Source organism: Mustelus asterias, chromosome 2 (genome assembly GCF_964213995.1).
Source record: "Mustelus asterias chromosome 2, sMusAst1.hap1.1, whole genome shotgun sequence".
In the NCBI taxonomy this organism is placed as follows: Eukaryota; Metazoa; Chordata; class Chondrichthyes; order Carcharhiniformes; family Triakidae; genus Mustelus; species Mustelus asterias.
In genome coordinates this window covers 21,005,627-21,021,283 of record NC_135802.1, presented here as the reverse complement: position 1 = coordinate 21,021,283, position 15,657 = coordinate 21,005,627, and the positions used below count along the sequence as shown (strand labels likewise).

At 47.4% G+C, this 15,657-nt stretch overlaps 1 protein-coding gene across 1 annotated transcript in view; it reads right to left on the bottom strand.

Annotated features, from left to right (window-relative positions):
* The window catches only part of dpp6a (dipeptidyl-peptidase 6a), a 343,110-nt gene that overhangs the window by 91,156 nt on the left and 236,297 nt on the right, over positions 1-15,657 (bottom strand). Inside the window, exons 8-11 of the mRNA XM_078232219.1 lie at positions 10,258-10,381; positions 6,930-6,968; positions 4,951-5,058; positions 1,823-1,914 (exon numbers count right to left, since the gene is read on the bottom strand). Of these exons, the coding sequence (XP_078088345.1) occupies positions 1,823-1,914; positions 4,951-5,058; positions 6,930-6,968; positions 10,258-10,381 (363 nt within the window). The remainder of the gene's footprint in view (positions 1-1,822; positions 1,915-4,950; positions 5,059-6,929; positions 6,969-10,257; positions 10,382-15,657) is intronic.

Below are 15,657 nucleotides of genomic sequence, written 5' to 3'. Positions count from 1 at the left end.
TTGGGGGTAACGGAGTGCGGAGAAGTGTGGAGGGTGTCGAAGGAAGGGGAGGTGAGCAGAGTACAGTGAGGAGAGCGTGATTGGAGCTTTGTGGGCAACACAGTGGTTAGCACTGCTGCCTCACAGAGTTCAATTCCAGCCTTGGGTCACTGTCTGTGTGGAGTCCGCACGTTCTCCCCATGTCTGCATGGGTTTCCTCCAGGTGCACTGGTTTCCTCCCACAGTAAGAGTTTTAACAACACCAGGTTAAAATCCAACAGGTTTATTTGGTAGCATTTGCTCCCAAATAAACCTGTTGGACTTTAACCTGGCGTTGTTAAAACTCTTACTGCGTTTATCCCAGTCCAACGCTGGCATCTCCACATCATTCCTCCCACAGTCCAAAGATGTGCATGTTAGGTGGATTGGCCATGCTAAATTGCCCCTTAATGTCCAAAGATGTGTAGGTTCGGGGGAGCAGGGTAAATATGTGGGGTTACGGGGATAGGGCTTGGGTGGGATGCTCTGTCAGAGAGTTGGTACAGACTCAATGGGCCAAATGGCCTCCTTTTGCACTGTAAGATAGAATCCCTACAGTGCAGAAGGAGGCCATTCGGCCCAATAAGTCTACACCAACCACAATCCCACCCAAGCCCTATTCCCATACCCTACGTATTTACCCTAGCTAGTCCCCCTGGCACTAGGGAGCAATTTAGCATGGTCAATCCACCTAGCCCACAGATCCTTGGACTGTGGGAGGAAACCGGAGCACCCAGAGGAAACCCATGTCGACATGGGGAGAATGTGTAAACTCTACGCAGACATTCACCTGAGGCTGGAATCAAACCCGGGTCTCTGGTGCTGTGAGGCAACAGTGCTAACCACTGTGCCACTTGCCACTCAATGAGCGAAAGTGTAAAGAATAATGCCCAATTGGCGCCGAACCTCCCGAGGGAAGATCATATAAAGTCCTAACTGGAACATTAACCTCTCCCTCTCTTTGAGATAGCAGCTTGTTCTGGATACTCAGCGGTTATTGTTTCCACTTCAGATCTCCATTGCTATCTACTTTTATTTCAATCTTGACTGTGTTAAGCATGACTTTGATTCTGCCCAGTTATGCAGTGATTACATGGACCAAGTAATTAAGCTCTGAGTATAATTTGACATCACCAGGGGGTAATTGTAACTTTGGATCTCAGGATAAAATGGCCATTATCGATTGGTCATCTATTACACATATTGCACTGGAGGGGGTGCAGGGGAGATTCACCAGGATGCTGCTTGGGATGGAGCATTTGAGTTATGAAGAGAGGTTGGATAGGCTTGGGTTGTTTTCGTTGGAGCAGAGAAGACTGAGGGGCGACCTGATTAAGATATAAGATTATGAGGGGCATGGACAGAGTGGATAAGGAGCAGCTGTTCCCCTTAGTTGATGGGTCAGTCATGAGGGGCCAAAATTCAAGGTGAGGAGCAGGTGGTTTAGGGGGGATTTGAGGAAAAACCTTTTTACCCAGGGGGTGGTGACGGTCTGGAATGCGCTGCCTGGGAGGGTGGTGGAGGCGGGTTGCCTCACATCCTTTTAAAAGAACCAGTGTGGGCACTTGGCACAACATAACATGGGTCAAGTGCTGGTAAATGGGATTAGGTGGGTAGGTCAGGTGTTTCTCATGTGTCGGTGTAGACTCGATGGGCCAAAGGGCCTCTTCTGCACTGTATGATTCTATGATTCAATTCCGTTGAAGCAGTGACCATTCTAATTTTGACTGTTCTACACTGTGGCCGTCAATCAAAATGACCCAACATGATCTCAAATTTGTTTCAATACTTTCTGGACACTTACATTTTTTGATGCAGTTCATCGTAAGACAAAATCTGTGTCACATCCCAGTTACCGGAGGTGATGGACTGCAAGTTATCGTTACTGTTGTTCACCTGCAACAAATGAGAATGAAAACATACCTACTAAACTGTGAGAACTGACTGGACTTGGACAGTGGACGCCATTTACCCTTCTTTTTAAACATTTAATGGATGACCTCTTCAGTTGGCAAGAGTAGGTTTTGTGACCAAAAGTAATAATTTCCTCTTTTCCCAATTTCCGGCAAATTGGAAATGTCATTTCCAAATATTTTTACACTTCAAGCAGCAAAAGCAAACATTTCTGCTTCATTTCAGAGTTTGGCGATGCACTGGCTGAAATATTCTGGTCCTGCCCACCATGGGAATTTGTAGTGGGCAGGACGGATATTCTGACGGACCAGAGAAGGCCTGCTGACTTTGGGCGGGGAGTTCTGGTCCTGAAGACCCCGTCCGTACTTTTTACAGGAAACTACCCTTATACTCTCACTGCACCGTTTCTGGGGGTCACTGTGAAGAAATCTCAGCAAACCTTTTTGCCTCATGTTGGAAAGTTCGAGGTGTCTCAATACTCTCCGTAATTGCTGAAAAAAGAGACCGTCAAAGCTTTTCGCCTTGCATTCATCAGGCCACTTCACATGATTACCAGTAGTAGCTTACCAGTAGTCATTTACACTGCATGAGAAGAGACTGCTGATTGGTTGGCAAGTGGACTCTGATTGGCAGAGGTGTTGCCATGGAGAATGCACCAGGGGACAATTAACTGCTCGGCCTTTCAAGTTCAAACCAACGAGGGGTGGCACGGTACTACAGTGGTTAGCACTGCTGCCTCACAGCGCCAGGGACCCAGTTCGATTCTAGCCTTGGGTGACTATGTGGAGCTTGTACATTCTCCCCGTGTCTGTGTGGGTTTCCTCCGGTTGCTCTGATTTCCTCCCACAGTCCAAAGATGTGAGGGCTAGGTTGATTGGCTATGCTAAATTGACCCTTAGTGTCAGGGGGACTGGCAAGGGTAAATAGGGATTACAGGGATAGGGCCTGAGTGGGTTAGTGGTCGGAGCAGACTTCTGCACTGTAGGGATTTTAGGTCAACCCTGATTGGGCAAGGCTTCGTCATGAGGAATGAACCAGGGAATGGCTGCATCCTAAGCTGTTATTTAATGGAAAAAGGCACAAACAATGTCTACCAAGGGGCCCTGTGTGTGAATATGTGCAGCTTCCAGCACGTGTAAGTGATCCACACTGTGAATTCGACTGATAACATTAAATTAGTTTTCCGGTATTTCTTAGCACAATCCAAATTGTTAGTCCAATCACCAAATTACATCCAATGTTGGACTCTTCATCGTGCTTAATGTTAATTTGAAAACAAACACGTTAGTTTATGAGAGGGGTTGTTGGGCACAGTGAATTCATCAGCATAACGATGGAATGGTTATTTTCCTCCAATGTTGCACTGGTTAATGCATTGCACAATGTAACAAGCTTGCTCTTTTAGCACCATTGCTGATGTCTCTCTAAGTGGGTTAATAGCCATGCTAATATAGAACAGCGGGGAGCTTTGCATGAGTGTACTAAGTGGGCCAATCACTCCCAATGCAGAATTTACCAGGATTCTGCTCAGTACTCCCCAACAGCCACTCAGATTGAAAACTCAGGGAATGTTAGGATGAGGCTGCGGAAACAGCTCTCATACTCTAACATTGGGCGTCACGGTGGCACAGCGGTTAGCTCTGCTGCCTCTTAGCGTCAGGGACCGGGGTTCAATTCCAGCCTTGGGTGATTGCCTGTGTTTGCACGGTCTCCCCATGTCACTGTGAGTTTCCTCTGGGTGCTCAGTTTCCTCCCGCAGTCCGAAAAGATTAGGTGGTTAGGTGGATTGGCTATGCTAAATTGCTCCTCCGTGTCCAAAGATTTGATTTGATTTATTATTTTCACGTATTGGGATACAGTGAAAAGTATTGTTTTTTGCGCACTATACAGACAAAACATACCATTCATAGAGTACATGGGGAAGAAGGAAAGGAGATGGTGCAGGATATAGTGTTGCAGTTACAGGTCGAGTGAAGAAAAGGGTTAGAGTTCAGTTTTAAGAGCATAGAAGGTGGAATTTGAGGATATGCTCACAGGAAGTCACCATGCTATGGTGCCATCTTTTTTTTAGGTGAGGCAGATTAGCCATGATAAGTGTGCGGGGTTACGGGGATCGGATGGAGGGGAGGGCCTCGGTGGGATAATCTTTCGGAGAGTCAGTGCGGACTCGATGGGCTGAATGGCCTCATCTGCCCTGTCGGGACTCTACGGTTTGAAAGTATACTGAGTGATCATCCAAGCTGCACCATCGAGCTTCTCTGGGACTCCTTCAAAATTAGTCTCCATCCTCAATCAAACCCTTCTTGCTCACCTGACAGCAGTGGAAACACAGGAGAATGTGTGGACTTTCAAATTATATTCCAAGGAAAAGTATTGTAGGTGTGTATGATGTCATTCCTCATCATTAAGGAAGAGTAATATCACCACGGGTGGCACGGTGGCATAGTGGTTAGCACTGCTGCCTCACAGCGCAAGGGACCCGGGTTCGATTCCGGCCTTGGGTCCCTGTCTGTGTGGAGTTTGCGCATCCGCCCTGTGTCTGTGAGGTTTCCTTCCACAGTCCAAAGATGTGCAGGTTAGGTTGATTGGCCAAGCTAAATAGACCCTAGTGTCAGGGGATTATTAGCAGGGTAAATGTGTGGGGTTATGAGAATAGGGCCTGGACGAGATAATGGTCGGTGCAGACTTGATGGGCTGAATGGCCTCCTTCGGCACTGTAGGGATTCTATGATCATCCATGTCTTGAGGTTCTTTCAATGTTGACCAATTACATGGATATTTTCAGAGTATTTATATCTGAGAATTCGGCAAGGATGAGATTAATAAACAGCACAGACATTAGGAAAGCGTTAAGATGTACAAGAACAGTCAAGGGCAAAACTTGACACTGTCTGCAGCTCTGGAGGGAGAAGACTGAAATTAGACGTCAATCCTTCGGTAAAAAATATTTCATTTGAACACCAAATAATTCAACAGCAATGAGATGTCAGAATTTAGCTGATCCACTGAAATACTCACTTGAGCGGATGACATGGCAATGTGGTAAAACTTTCCTCTGCCTCCCTGCGGAACCGGGCGGATGAAAAAAAACTTCCTCCCATCTTTGGAAAATAATGGGGCCTCGTTCTGTGAAAACACCGATCTTTTAGAACCGAGATGCACAATGCGGGCAGGTAAAGTTACAAGAATCTGAAGAGATGTGGGCATCACTGGCTCTGCCACGGGTGGCACTGGTTAGCACTGCTGCCCTCACAGCACCAGGGACCCGGGTTCGATTCAGTCCTTGGGTCACTGTCTGTGTGGAGTTGGCACATTCTCCCCGTGTCTGCGTGGGTTTCCTCCGGGTGCTCCAGTTTTCTCCCACAGACCAAAGATGTGCGGGTTAGGTTGATTTGCCATGCTAAATAGACCCTAGTGTCAGGGGGATTAGCAGGGTAAATATGTGGAGTTATGAAAATAGGGCCTGGGTGGGATAGTGGTTGGTGATATATTTGCACTTTTCCTCACTCTTGCTTTGCCATTTAATTCCCTGTCAACGTCATCTTGTTGGCATATGGTCAAGTATTCAGGGTAATCACGCAAAGACGCGGCAGGCCTGTTACGAGGGTTCAGAGACGGGCTAAGTTAGTGAGGTGGGGCTTTCTCAGTGTGAGGCCTCACCCGCCAACAGTGCCCAAAAACATTATGCCAATGTATGGCTGAGCCTTTTAGACCAGGGAGCTTCTGCTTTGGTTCCTGACTCAATGATAAATTAGCCAACCTCTGTTGCCCATATTGCGGGCAGCACGGTGCCACAGTGGTTAGCACTGCTGCCTCACAGCGCCAGGGACCTGAGTTCAAATCCAGTCTTGGACGACTGTGTGGAATTTGCTCGTACTTCCCGTGTCTATGTGGGTTTCCTCCAGATGCTCCAGTTTCCTCCCACAGTCTGAAAGACACGCTGGTTAGGTGCATTGGTCATGCAAGATATCCCGGTTCTTGTACTTGAATCCTCTCGCTATGAAAGCCAACATATAATTTGCCTTTTTTACTGCCTGCTGCATCTGCATGCTCACCTTCAGTGACTGGTGTACGAGGACATCCAGGTCTCATTGCATATTCCCCTCTCCTAATTTACGGTTTTCAAGATCCCATCAAACTGCTTTAAGGGTGTCTAAGATCTAACATTCCTCCCCCCACACTATTTAAACATTCACTTAATTGCAGTGCATGGGATTCTACAGTTTACAATGGCTACTTTGGTTGTGCATGTAAGTCTTCGATCCACATGAAGGGCATTCTGACATTAAGGCGGCACGGTGGCACAGTGGTTCGCACTGCTGCCTCACAGCGCCGGGGATCCAGGTTCAATTCTGGCCTCGGGTCACTGTCTGTGTGGAGTTTGCACATTCTCACCGTGTCTTCGGGGGTTTCCTCTGGGTGCTCTGGTTTCCTCCCACAGTCCAAAGATGTGCGGGTGAGGTACATTGGCTTTGATAAATTGCCCCTTCGTGTCATGATGATTAGCAGGGTAAATATGTGTGGTTGCGGGGATAGAGCCTGGGTCGGATTGTTGTTGGTGCAGACGTGATGGGCTGAGTGGCCTCTTTCTGTACTGTAGGGATTCTATGATTCTATTACTGAGGGCTGTGATGAAGTGTTATATACTGATCATCAGCTGTGCCTCCCTGGATAAGACCCTGAGCCTCTGAGTCAGTTCAAGGCCCATCCCAGAGGCTGGAGCACAAAATCCTACACTCAGCTGCAGTATTTTGGGATGCTGCACTGTCAGAGGTGCAAGATACCCTGCTGACGTGAGAGACTCTGGAACACATCAGGTTGTGTGTTTACCCACTCGGTCGTGAGAGAAGCTGTTGAATAATTTTTAAAATGCGCCTTATTTACACTTGGTGCCTCTGCTCACTAAATTGCAGCATCTTAGAGATAATTCTGTGAGCAGACAAAATGAAAAAGAAACTTAAGAGAACAGCAGACCATTCTGTTATTTTTTTTCTTACCTGTCTAGCAAGCCAACTTTCACTTTCATCCTCATGTTTCTGCAACAAAGAACAAAGAAAATTACAGCACAGGAACAGGCCCTTCGGCCCTCCAAGCCTGCACCGACCATGCTGCCCTACCCTTCTGGGGACCACGTCCCTCTATTCCCATCCTATTCATGTATTTGTCAAGACGCTCCTTAAATGACACTATCGTATCAGTAAAGGTGTCCATGTCAGTACAAAACATGAGATTAGTTCAGCATCCTTTAGTCAGCTTTGCTGGACCTGGTTTGCTAAAATCGAGGCTGTCACACCATTGCAGAACTGAAGGAGTGCTGCACTGTCAGAAGTGCCGTCATTCAGATGAGGCATTAGCATTTGCTCCCTAAGTGGCTGTAAAAATGTCTCATCAAACTTTGTCTGAGAAGAGTGGGAGAATTATCCTCAGTGTCTCGGCCAATATTTACCCTCATTCAATATCACAAGAATAGGTTATGCTGCTCATTATCACACCGGTTTGCTCTGTGCAAAATTGGCGGCTGTGTTTCCGACATTCCAACATTTGTACCAACCTTCCCCCTGGCCACAAACTTCATGACCCCATCGTCACAAGGAACAAAACACCCCTCAGCTTTGCTCAGCTTGGGAGCTCTCCTATCTTGCGAGTGTCCACCAACACCGCACTGGGTGATGTATCTGACCGAGTATGGCATCATGAGGTACACACAGCAAGAAGTTTAACAACACCAGGTTAAAGTCCAACAGGTTTACTTGGTAGCAAAAGCCACACAAGCTTTCGGAGCCCCAAGCCCCTTCTTCAGGTGAGTGGGAATTCCCACTCACCTGAAGAAGGGGCTTGGGGCTCCGAAAGCTTGTGTGGCTTTTGCTACCAAATAAACCTGTTGGACTTTAACCTGGTGTTGTTAAACTTCTTACTGTGTTTACCCCAGTCCAACGCCGACATCTCCATATCATCATGAGGTACAACAGCAGATCAAAGGCTAGGAATCCCACTGTGAGTAACTCACCTCCTGACCCCCCCAAAGCTTGCCCACCATCTATAAAGCACAAGTTAGGAGTGTGATGGAATAATCTCCACTTGCCTGGATGGGTGCAGCTCCAACAACACTCAAGAAACTTAACACCATCGAGGACAAAGCAGCCCCGCCTGATTGCTGCCCTTTCCTCAACCGTTCAATCCCTCCATCACTGACAAACAGTGGCAGCCCTGTGTGCCATCTACAAGGTGCACTGCAGGAACTCACTAAAGCTCCTTAGGCAGCGCCTTCCAAACCCACAACCTCTACCATCTAGGAGGACAAGAACAGCAGATAAATGGGAACACCACCGCCTGGGGGTTCCCCTCTAAGTCATTCACCATCCTGACTTGGGAATATGTTGCCGTTCCTTTTCAGTCGTTGGGTCCAAATCCTGGAACTCCCTCCCTAACAGTACTGTGAGTGTACCTATACCTCAGAGAATGCAACGGTTCAAGAAGGCGGCTCACCATCACTTTCTGAAGGGCAACTGGGGATGGGCCAATGCTGGCCTAGCAAGGTCAGCATTTGGGAGACTTACCCTCAGGCTTTGGAGAGAGACAGGGGCTTTGCCTCAATCACACCAGACAATCGTGGGCAATGAGTGCTGGCATAGCCAGAAAAGTTCACATTCCTCAAAGTAATTTTTAAAAAATCACTCCTCTGTCATTGTGAAGGGTGCATAAACAGCTAGGGGCATCAACCTTCACTGCTTCTCAGCTAGCAACCAAATCAACACCGAAGCTTTCACCAGGCGCCACATATCTGGTGTTGAGCTCAGCTGTAGAAATTAAGTTGCAACTCCAGCTATTAAGTTACAACAATTGCACAACTTGTAATTACAACAAATTAAGTTATGACAAACATCTCTGTCAAGTATTGGAAAATGCTTATGAGCATACAAGGCCTTCAGTGAGGCCAGCGCTTGTATACTGAGGATAAGCGACTAATCTAAACCTTGTGTTAGTTCCATAAAGACTGTGTTCCCAGCCTTGGCCACAGGATGAAAATAAGACCCTTTCAATAACAAAATTCCAAAGAGCAAGATACGGTGAACTGTAACTGTTACACTTTCTGTATGAATCGACAGAACACCCTGCAATGCTTTGCGCTACATTGTGTTCTCACTTGTGCACAAGTAATTAAAGCTTGGAAGTCTGAGTACTCTTAGTGCCTGGTGTTGTTTGTACCCAGGTATTCGACACAGCCTTGCTAAGTTGCCGCATGAAGGATCCCTGCATACTAAAGGTGGCACTGTAAAGCCAGCTGAGCAAAGGACGTCCCAAACTCAGATACAAAGACACACTGAATGCCAATCTCAGAGCCTGTTGGTTGGACTCCATTACCGGGAACAAAACCCTGGACATGTCCAAATGGCATCAAGCAAGCTCAGCCTTTCAGGGCCCTTCAGGACAAGTGAGCACCAATGCGTGTCTTCCTTTCTTTTTAACCACTTAAAAAAAATAACAACAGGCTGAATGTTCTGGAAAGACCCACCTGATGATTCCCTGTTCCCCCTTCCCAACCCAGGTCGGCCTCTCCCACACCTCAACTAAGTTTGTCCAAGACAACTTGTTTCTATGGATCATTTCCAACATAAAGGCCTCATAGTTAGCGTGTGTTAGTCGGCCATTCGACCATGTTGGGAATCATAACTGAGCTTGATCTGTGCGCGCTACTGACACACAGAGTGGGACTTGCCGGTAGCGCCCGCTCTGAAATTGGAAATTCCCACCCGAGGTCAACGGTCCTTTAAATGGTCTGCCAAATTTTCCGTTCCGCTCGCGACAATTCCCGTGGCTGCCGGGAACAGGAAGATTTACCCCCGGGTCTTTCCGGCAGGAGCGAATGTTGGCGGAAATTTCCAGTCCCGCTCGCTGGCGGGATTCACCGGTACCGCCGAGGTCAATGAGTCAGGGTCAAGTCAGCTGGCTTGCCGCGTCCACCGGAGCAGATCCCGCCGAGCATGGGGAGGGGTGGGGGGATGCGTGGGGAAATCCTAGCCTGGCCGCGTGGTACCCAGCCTACGGACCCAACTTTAGCCCAGGGGCGCTGAGCCCAATGGTATCATGTCGGTAGCATGAGGCAGCCTGAAAGCAGGTAACTCAGCACCGCCCCACGATGGAACCTGGGATCCTCGCTGTACTACGTACGTGTGGAATCAGAGGCACACAAAGCAGGAGGGCAGCTGTGGCCTTGTGTTTCAATATTGCTTCTCATCATCAGTGAAGCCTTATCAGTGCCACCAGAGAATCAGTGATATTCTTAGCTCCTTCCTGGTGCCATTTACTTACTGGGTGGGCCCTCACCTTTGTGCAAATGCCGGTCGTGGCCTCACATAAAGTCAGGATGGAAAAGTTCTGTGCCCTGTTCAGCCAGTTCACTGCCAGTTTCGTGCTGCTTGCCCAAGTCACCATGGTAACATAATATTCCCTGTAAAGATAAAAAGAAAATAAATATTTTGCAGGCAAGACATTGATGAAGAACCTGCCCTGCAATCTTTCAATAAAGTTATTAAACACTTGTTAAAGCTCGCAGATGACACTAAGATGAGTGGGAGGGCAAAGTGTGCAGAGGACACTGAACGTCTGCAGAGGGATATAGATAGCGAGTGGGTGAGGTTCTGGCAGACCCACAGGAGTACAATGTTGGTAAATGTGAGGTCATCCATTTTGGTAGGAATAACAACAAAATGGACTTGCCGAGTAACCTGGAGAGCCCGATTGTTTGCCCTTTATTGAATCCCAGTGGTATGAATGTCAGACGGGGTTCTATTATGTTTGATCCTTCTGGCCAGACCACCACCCGGGCAATGAGGATAGAGGTCTATCCCACAACTTTAGGGAGGATTCAATGAAGAGGGCATGCCAGGAGCACCAGGCATGCTGAAAAATGAGGGCCGGGTTTTTATGACTTTGCTCAGGCGAGGCTCGTAAAATTCTACCTGAGGCCAATGGAGAACTCCATTCTGCAAACCTCGTCTGCCCCGGAATTGGGGCGGGCGTGCCGGTAAAACTCTGGCTGAGGTGTCAACCTGGTGAAGCGACAGCACAGCACATTTGCCAAACAGCAGAAGCAGTGAGTGATAGACAGAGCTAAGCGATCCCACAACTGACAGATCAGTTCTAATCTCTGCAGTCCTATCATTGCCGGTTGTGAATGGTGGTGGACAATTAATCCATTCACTGGAGCGGGAGACTCCACGGACATCCCCATCCTCAATGATGGGTTGTGTCCTCGGCTCAAACATCTTCAGCTGCTCAATCAATGATCTTCCCTCCGTCATCAGGTCAGAAGTGGGAATGTTCGTTGAAGATTGCACAAGGTCCAGCACCATTCACATCTCCTCAGATACTGAAGCAGTCAGTGTCATATGCAACAAAACTGGGACAACATTTAGGCTTGGGTTGGTAAGTGACAAATATCATTTACACCACACCAGTGCCAGGCAATGACCATCGCCAAAAAGAAAGGATCTAACCCATCTCCCTTGACATCCAATGGCATTACCATCACCATCTCCCTCCATCGGCATTCTGGGGGTTACCATTGACCAGAAATTGAACTGGACTAGCTGTATAGTGTGGCTGCAAGAGCAGGTCAGAGGCTAGGAATCCTGTCGAGGGCAAATCACTTGCCAGGGCTTGATCATTGCAGCAATGAGGAGAGATTGGATAGGCTAAGGTTGTTTTCGTTAGAACAGAGGAAGTTGAGGGGTGACCTAACTGAGGTGTACAAAATGAAGAGGGGCCTAGACAGGGTAATGAGGAAAGACTTGTTTGCCCTAGTTAAGGGGTCAATTGCCAGGGAGCATAGACTTAAGGTGATTGGTAGAAGGATTAGCAGGGACATGAGGAAAAGCTTTTTCACCCAGAGGCTGGTGGAAGTCTGGAATTCACTGCCTAAGTTGGTGATTGAGGCTGAAACATTCAAGTTATTTAAAAAGGCATCTGGATCTGCATCTGAAATGCTGTAACCTGCAAGGCTACATTCCAGGTGCTGGAAAATGGTATTAAAATAGAGTCATAGAGGTTTACAGCATGGAAACAGGCCCTTTGGCCCAACTTGTCCATGCCGCACTTTTTTGAAAAAAACTAATAATACCACTAGACCATCACCTATGTTGTTTTGGAGCCTCTTTCTCCGATGACATGTAGGCCGGAGTTGGTGAGGACTATACATGGGCCAAAATTCTCCGATCTCGTTTGCCCTGCCACTGCTGCCAATGAGACCTGAGAATCCCAGCCACAGGCGAGGTCGGAGAATTCCGGCCTATTATCTTTCCCAAAGGGCATGATGTATTTGTCTTTTGACAATCTGGCATTTTCATGATCGTCACTGCCGAGAATAGCCTTTTATTCCAGATTTATCAATTAATTGAAATGGAAATTCCACCAGGTGTCACGGTGGGATTTGAACTCCTAAGATAATCCCAATTGCCCACATTTGGCCCATATCTCTCTATACCCATCTTACCCATAGAACATAGAACAATACAGCACAGTACAGGCCCTTCAGCCCACGATGTTGTGCCGAACCTTTTCCGAAACCAAGATCAAGCTATCCCACTCCCTATCATTCTAGTGTGCTCCATGTGCCTATCCAATAACAAAGAAGAACAAAGAACAGTACAGCACAGGAAACAGGCCCTTCGGCCCTCCAAGCCTGTGCCGCTCCTTGGTCCAACTAGACCAATCGTTTGTATCCCTCCATTCCCAGGCTGCTCATGTGACTACCCAGGTAAGTCTTAAACGATGTCAGCGTGCCTGCCTCCACCACCCTCCTTGGCAGTGCATTCCAGGCCCCCACCACCCTCTGTGTAAAAAACATCCCTCTGAGATCTGAGTTATACTTCGCCCCTCTCACCTTGAGCCCGTGACCCCTCGTGATCGTCACCTCCGACCTGGGAAAAAGCTTCCCACTGTTCACCCTATCTATCCCCTTCATAATCTTGTACACCTCTATTAGATCTCCCCTCATTCTCCGTCTTTCCAGGGAGAACAACCCCAGTTTACCCAATCTCTCCTCATAGCTAAGACCCTCCATACCAGGCAACATCCTGGTAAACCTTCTCTGCACTCTCTCTAACACCTCCACGTCCTTCTGGTAGTGCGGCGACCAGAACTGGACGCAGTACTCCAAATGTGGCCTAACCAGCGTTCTATACAGCTGCATCATCAGACTCCAGCTTTTATACTCTATACCCCGTCCTATAAAGGCAAGCATACCATATGCCTTCTTCACCACCTTCTCCACCTGTGTTGCCACCTTCAAGGATTTGTGGACTTGCACACCTAGGTCCCTCTGTGTTTCTATACTCCTGATGACTCTGCCATTTATTGTATAACTCCTCCCTACATTATTTCTTCCAAAATGCATCACTTCGCATTTATCCGGATTAAACTCCAAATGCCACGTCTCCGCCCAATTTTCCAGCCTATCTATATCCAGCCTATCTATAACCGCTTGAAAGTTCCTAAAGTGTCCGACTCCACTATCACAAAGAACAAAGAACAAAGATGTCACAGCAGGCAGTCCATTCCACACCCCAACCACTCTCTGAGCAAAGAACCTACCTTGGACATCCCTCCTATAACTCCCACCACGAACCTTATAGTTATGCCCCCTAGTAACAGCTACATCCACCCAAGGAAATAGTCTCTGAACGTCCACTCTATCTATCCCCTCATCATCTTATAAACCTCTATTAAGTTGCCTCTCAACCTCCTCTGCTCTAAAGAGAAAAGCCCTAGCTCCCTCAACCTTTCCTCATAAGACCTACCCTCCAAACCAGGCAGCATCCTGGTAGATCTCCTTTGCACTCTTTCCAGTGCTTCCACATCCTTCTTATAGTGAGGTGACCAGAACTGCACACAATATTTCAAATGTGGTCTCACCAAGGTCCTGTACAGTTGCAGCGTAACCCCACGGCTCTTGAACTCAAACCCCCCTGTTAATAAAAGCTAACACACTATAGGCCTTCTTCACGGCTCTATCCACTTGAGTGGCAACCTTCAGAGATCTGTGGATATGAACCCCAAGATCTCTCTGTTCCTCCACATTCCTCAGAACCCTACCTTTGACCCTGTAATCCGCATTCAAATTTGTCCTCCCAAAATTAATCACCTCGCACTTATCAGTGTTAAACTCCATCTGCCATTTTTCAGCCCAGCTTTGCATCCTATCAATGTCTATTTGCAGCCTACAACAGCCCTCCACCTCATCCACTACTCCACCAATCTTGGTGTCATCCACAAATTTACTGATCCACCCTTCAGCCCCTCCTCCAAGTCATTGATAAAAATCACAAATAGCAGAGGACCCAGCACTGATCCTTGTGGTACACCGCTGGTAACTGGTCTCCAGTCAGAAAATTTTCCAGCCACCACCACCCTCTGTCTTCTATGAGATACAGCAAGAAGTCTCACAACACCAGGTTAAAGTCCAACAGGTTTATTTGGTAGCAAATACCATAAGCTTTCGGAGCAATGCTCCTTCGTCAGATGGAGTGGTCTCTGTTCTCAAACAGGGCACAGACACAGAAATCAAATTACAGAATACTGATTAGAATGCAAATCTCTACAGCCAGCCAGGTCTTAAATGTACAGACAATAACTTCGTTACCGCCTCAAAAAATTCAATCAAATTTGTGAGGCAAGACTTACTCTTCACGAATCCGTGTTGACTATCCTGGATTACGCTGCATCTTTCTAAATGGTCGTAAATCCTATCCCTCAGGACCTTTTCCATTGTCTGTACATTTAAGACCTGGCTGGCTGTAGAGATTTGCATTCTAATCAGTATTCTGTAATTTGATTTCTGTGTCTGTGCCCTGTTTGAGAACAGAGACCACTCCATCTGACGAAGGAGCATTGCTCCGAAAGCTTATGGTATTTGCTACCAAATAAACCTGTTGGACTTTAACCTGGTGTTGTGAGACTTCTTACTGTGCTTACCCCAGTCCAACGCCGGCATCTCCACATCATGACTTCTATGAGATAGCCAGTTACTTATCCAATCAGCCAAATTTCCCTCTATCCCACACCTCCTTACTTTCTTCATGAGCCGACCATGGGGGACCTTATCAAACGCCTTACTAAAATCCATGTACATGACATCAACTGCTCTTCCTTCATCGACACACTTCGTTACCGCCTCAAAAAATTCAATCAAATTTGTGAGGCAAGACTTACTCTTCACGAATCCGTGTTGACTATCCTGGATTACGCTGCATCTTTCTAAATGGTCGTAAATCCTATCCCTCAGGACCTTTTCCATTAACTTACCGACCACCGAAGTAAGACTAACAGGCCTATAATTACCAGGGTCATTCCTATTTCCTTTCCTGAACAGAGGAACAACATTCGCCACTCTCCAGTACTCTGGCACTATCCCTGTGGACAGTGAGGACCCAAAGATCAAAGCCAAAGGCTCTGCAATCTCATCCCTTGCCTCCCAAAGAATCCTAGGATATATCTCATCTGGCCCAGGGGACTTATCGACCTCTAGGTTTTTCAAAATTGCTAATACTTCTTCCCTCAGAGCATCTACCCCCTCCAGCCTATCAGCCTGTATCACACTCTCATCCTCAAAAACATGACCCCTCTCCTTGGTGAACACTGAAGAAAAGTATTCATTCAATGCCTCTCCGATATCTTCTGACTCCATGCATAAGTTCCCACTACTGTCCTTGACCGGCCCTAACCTCA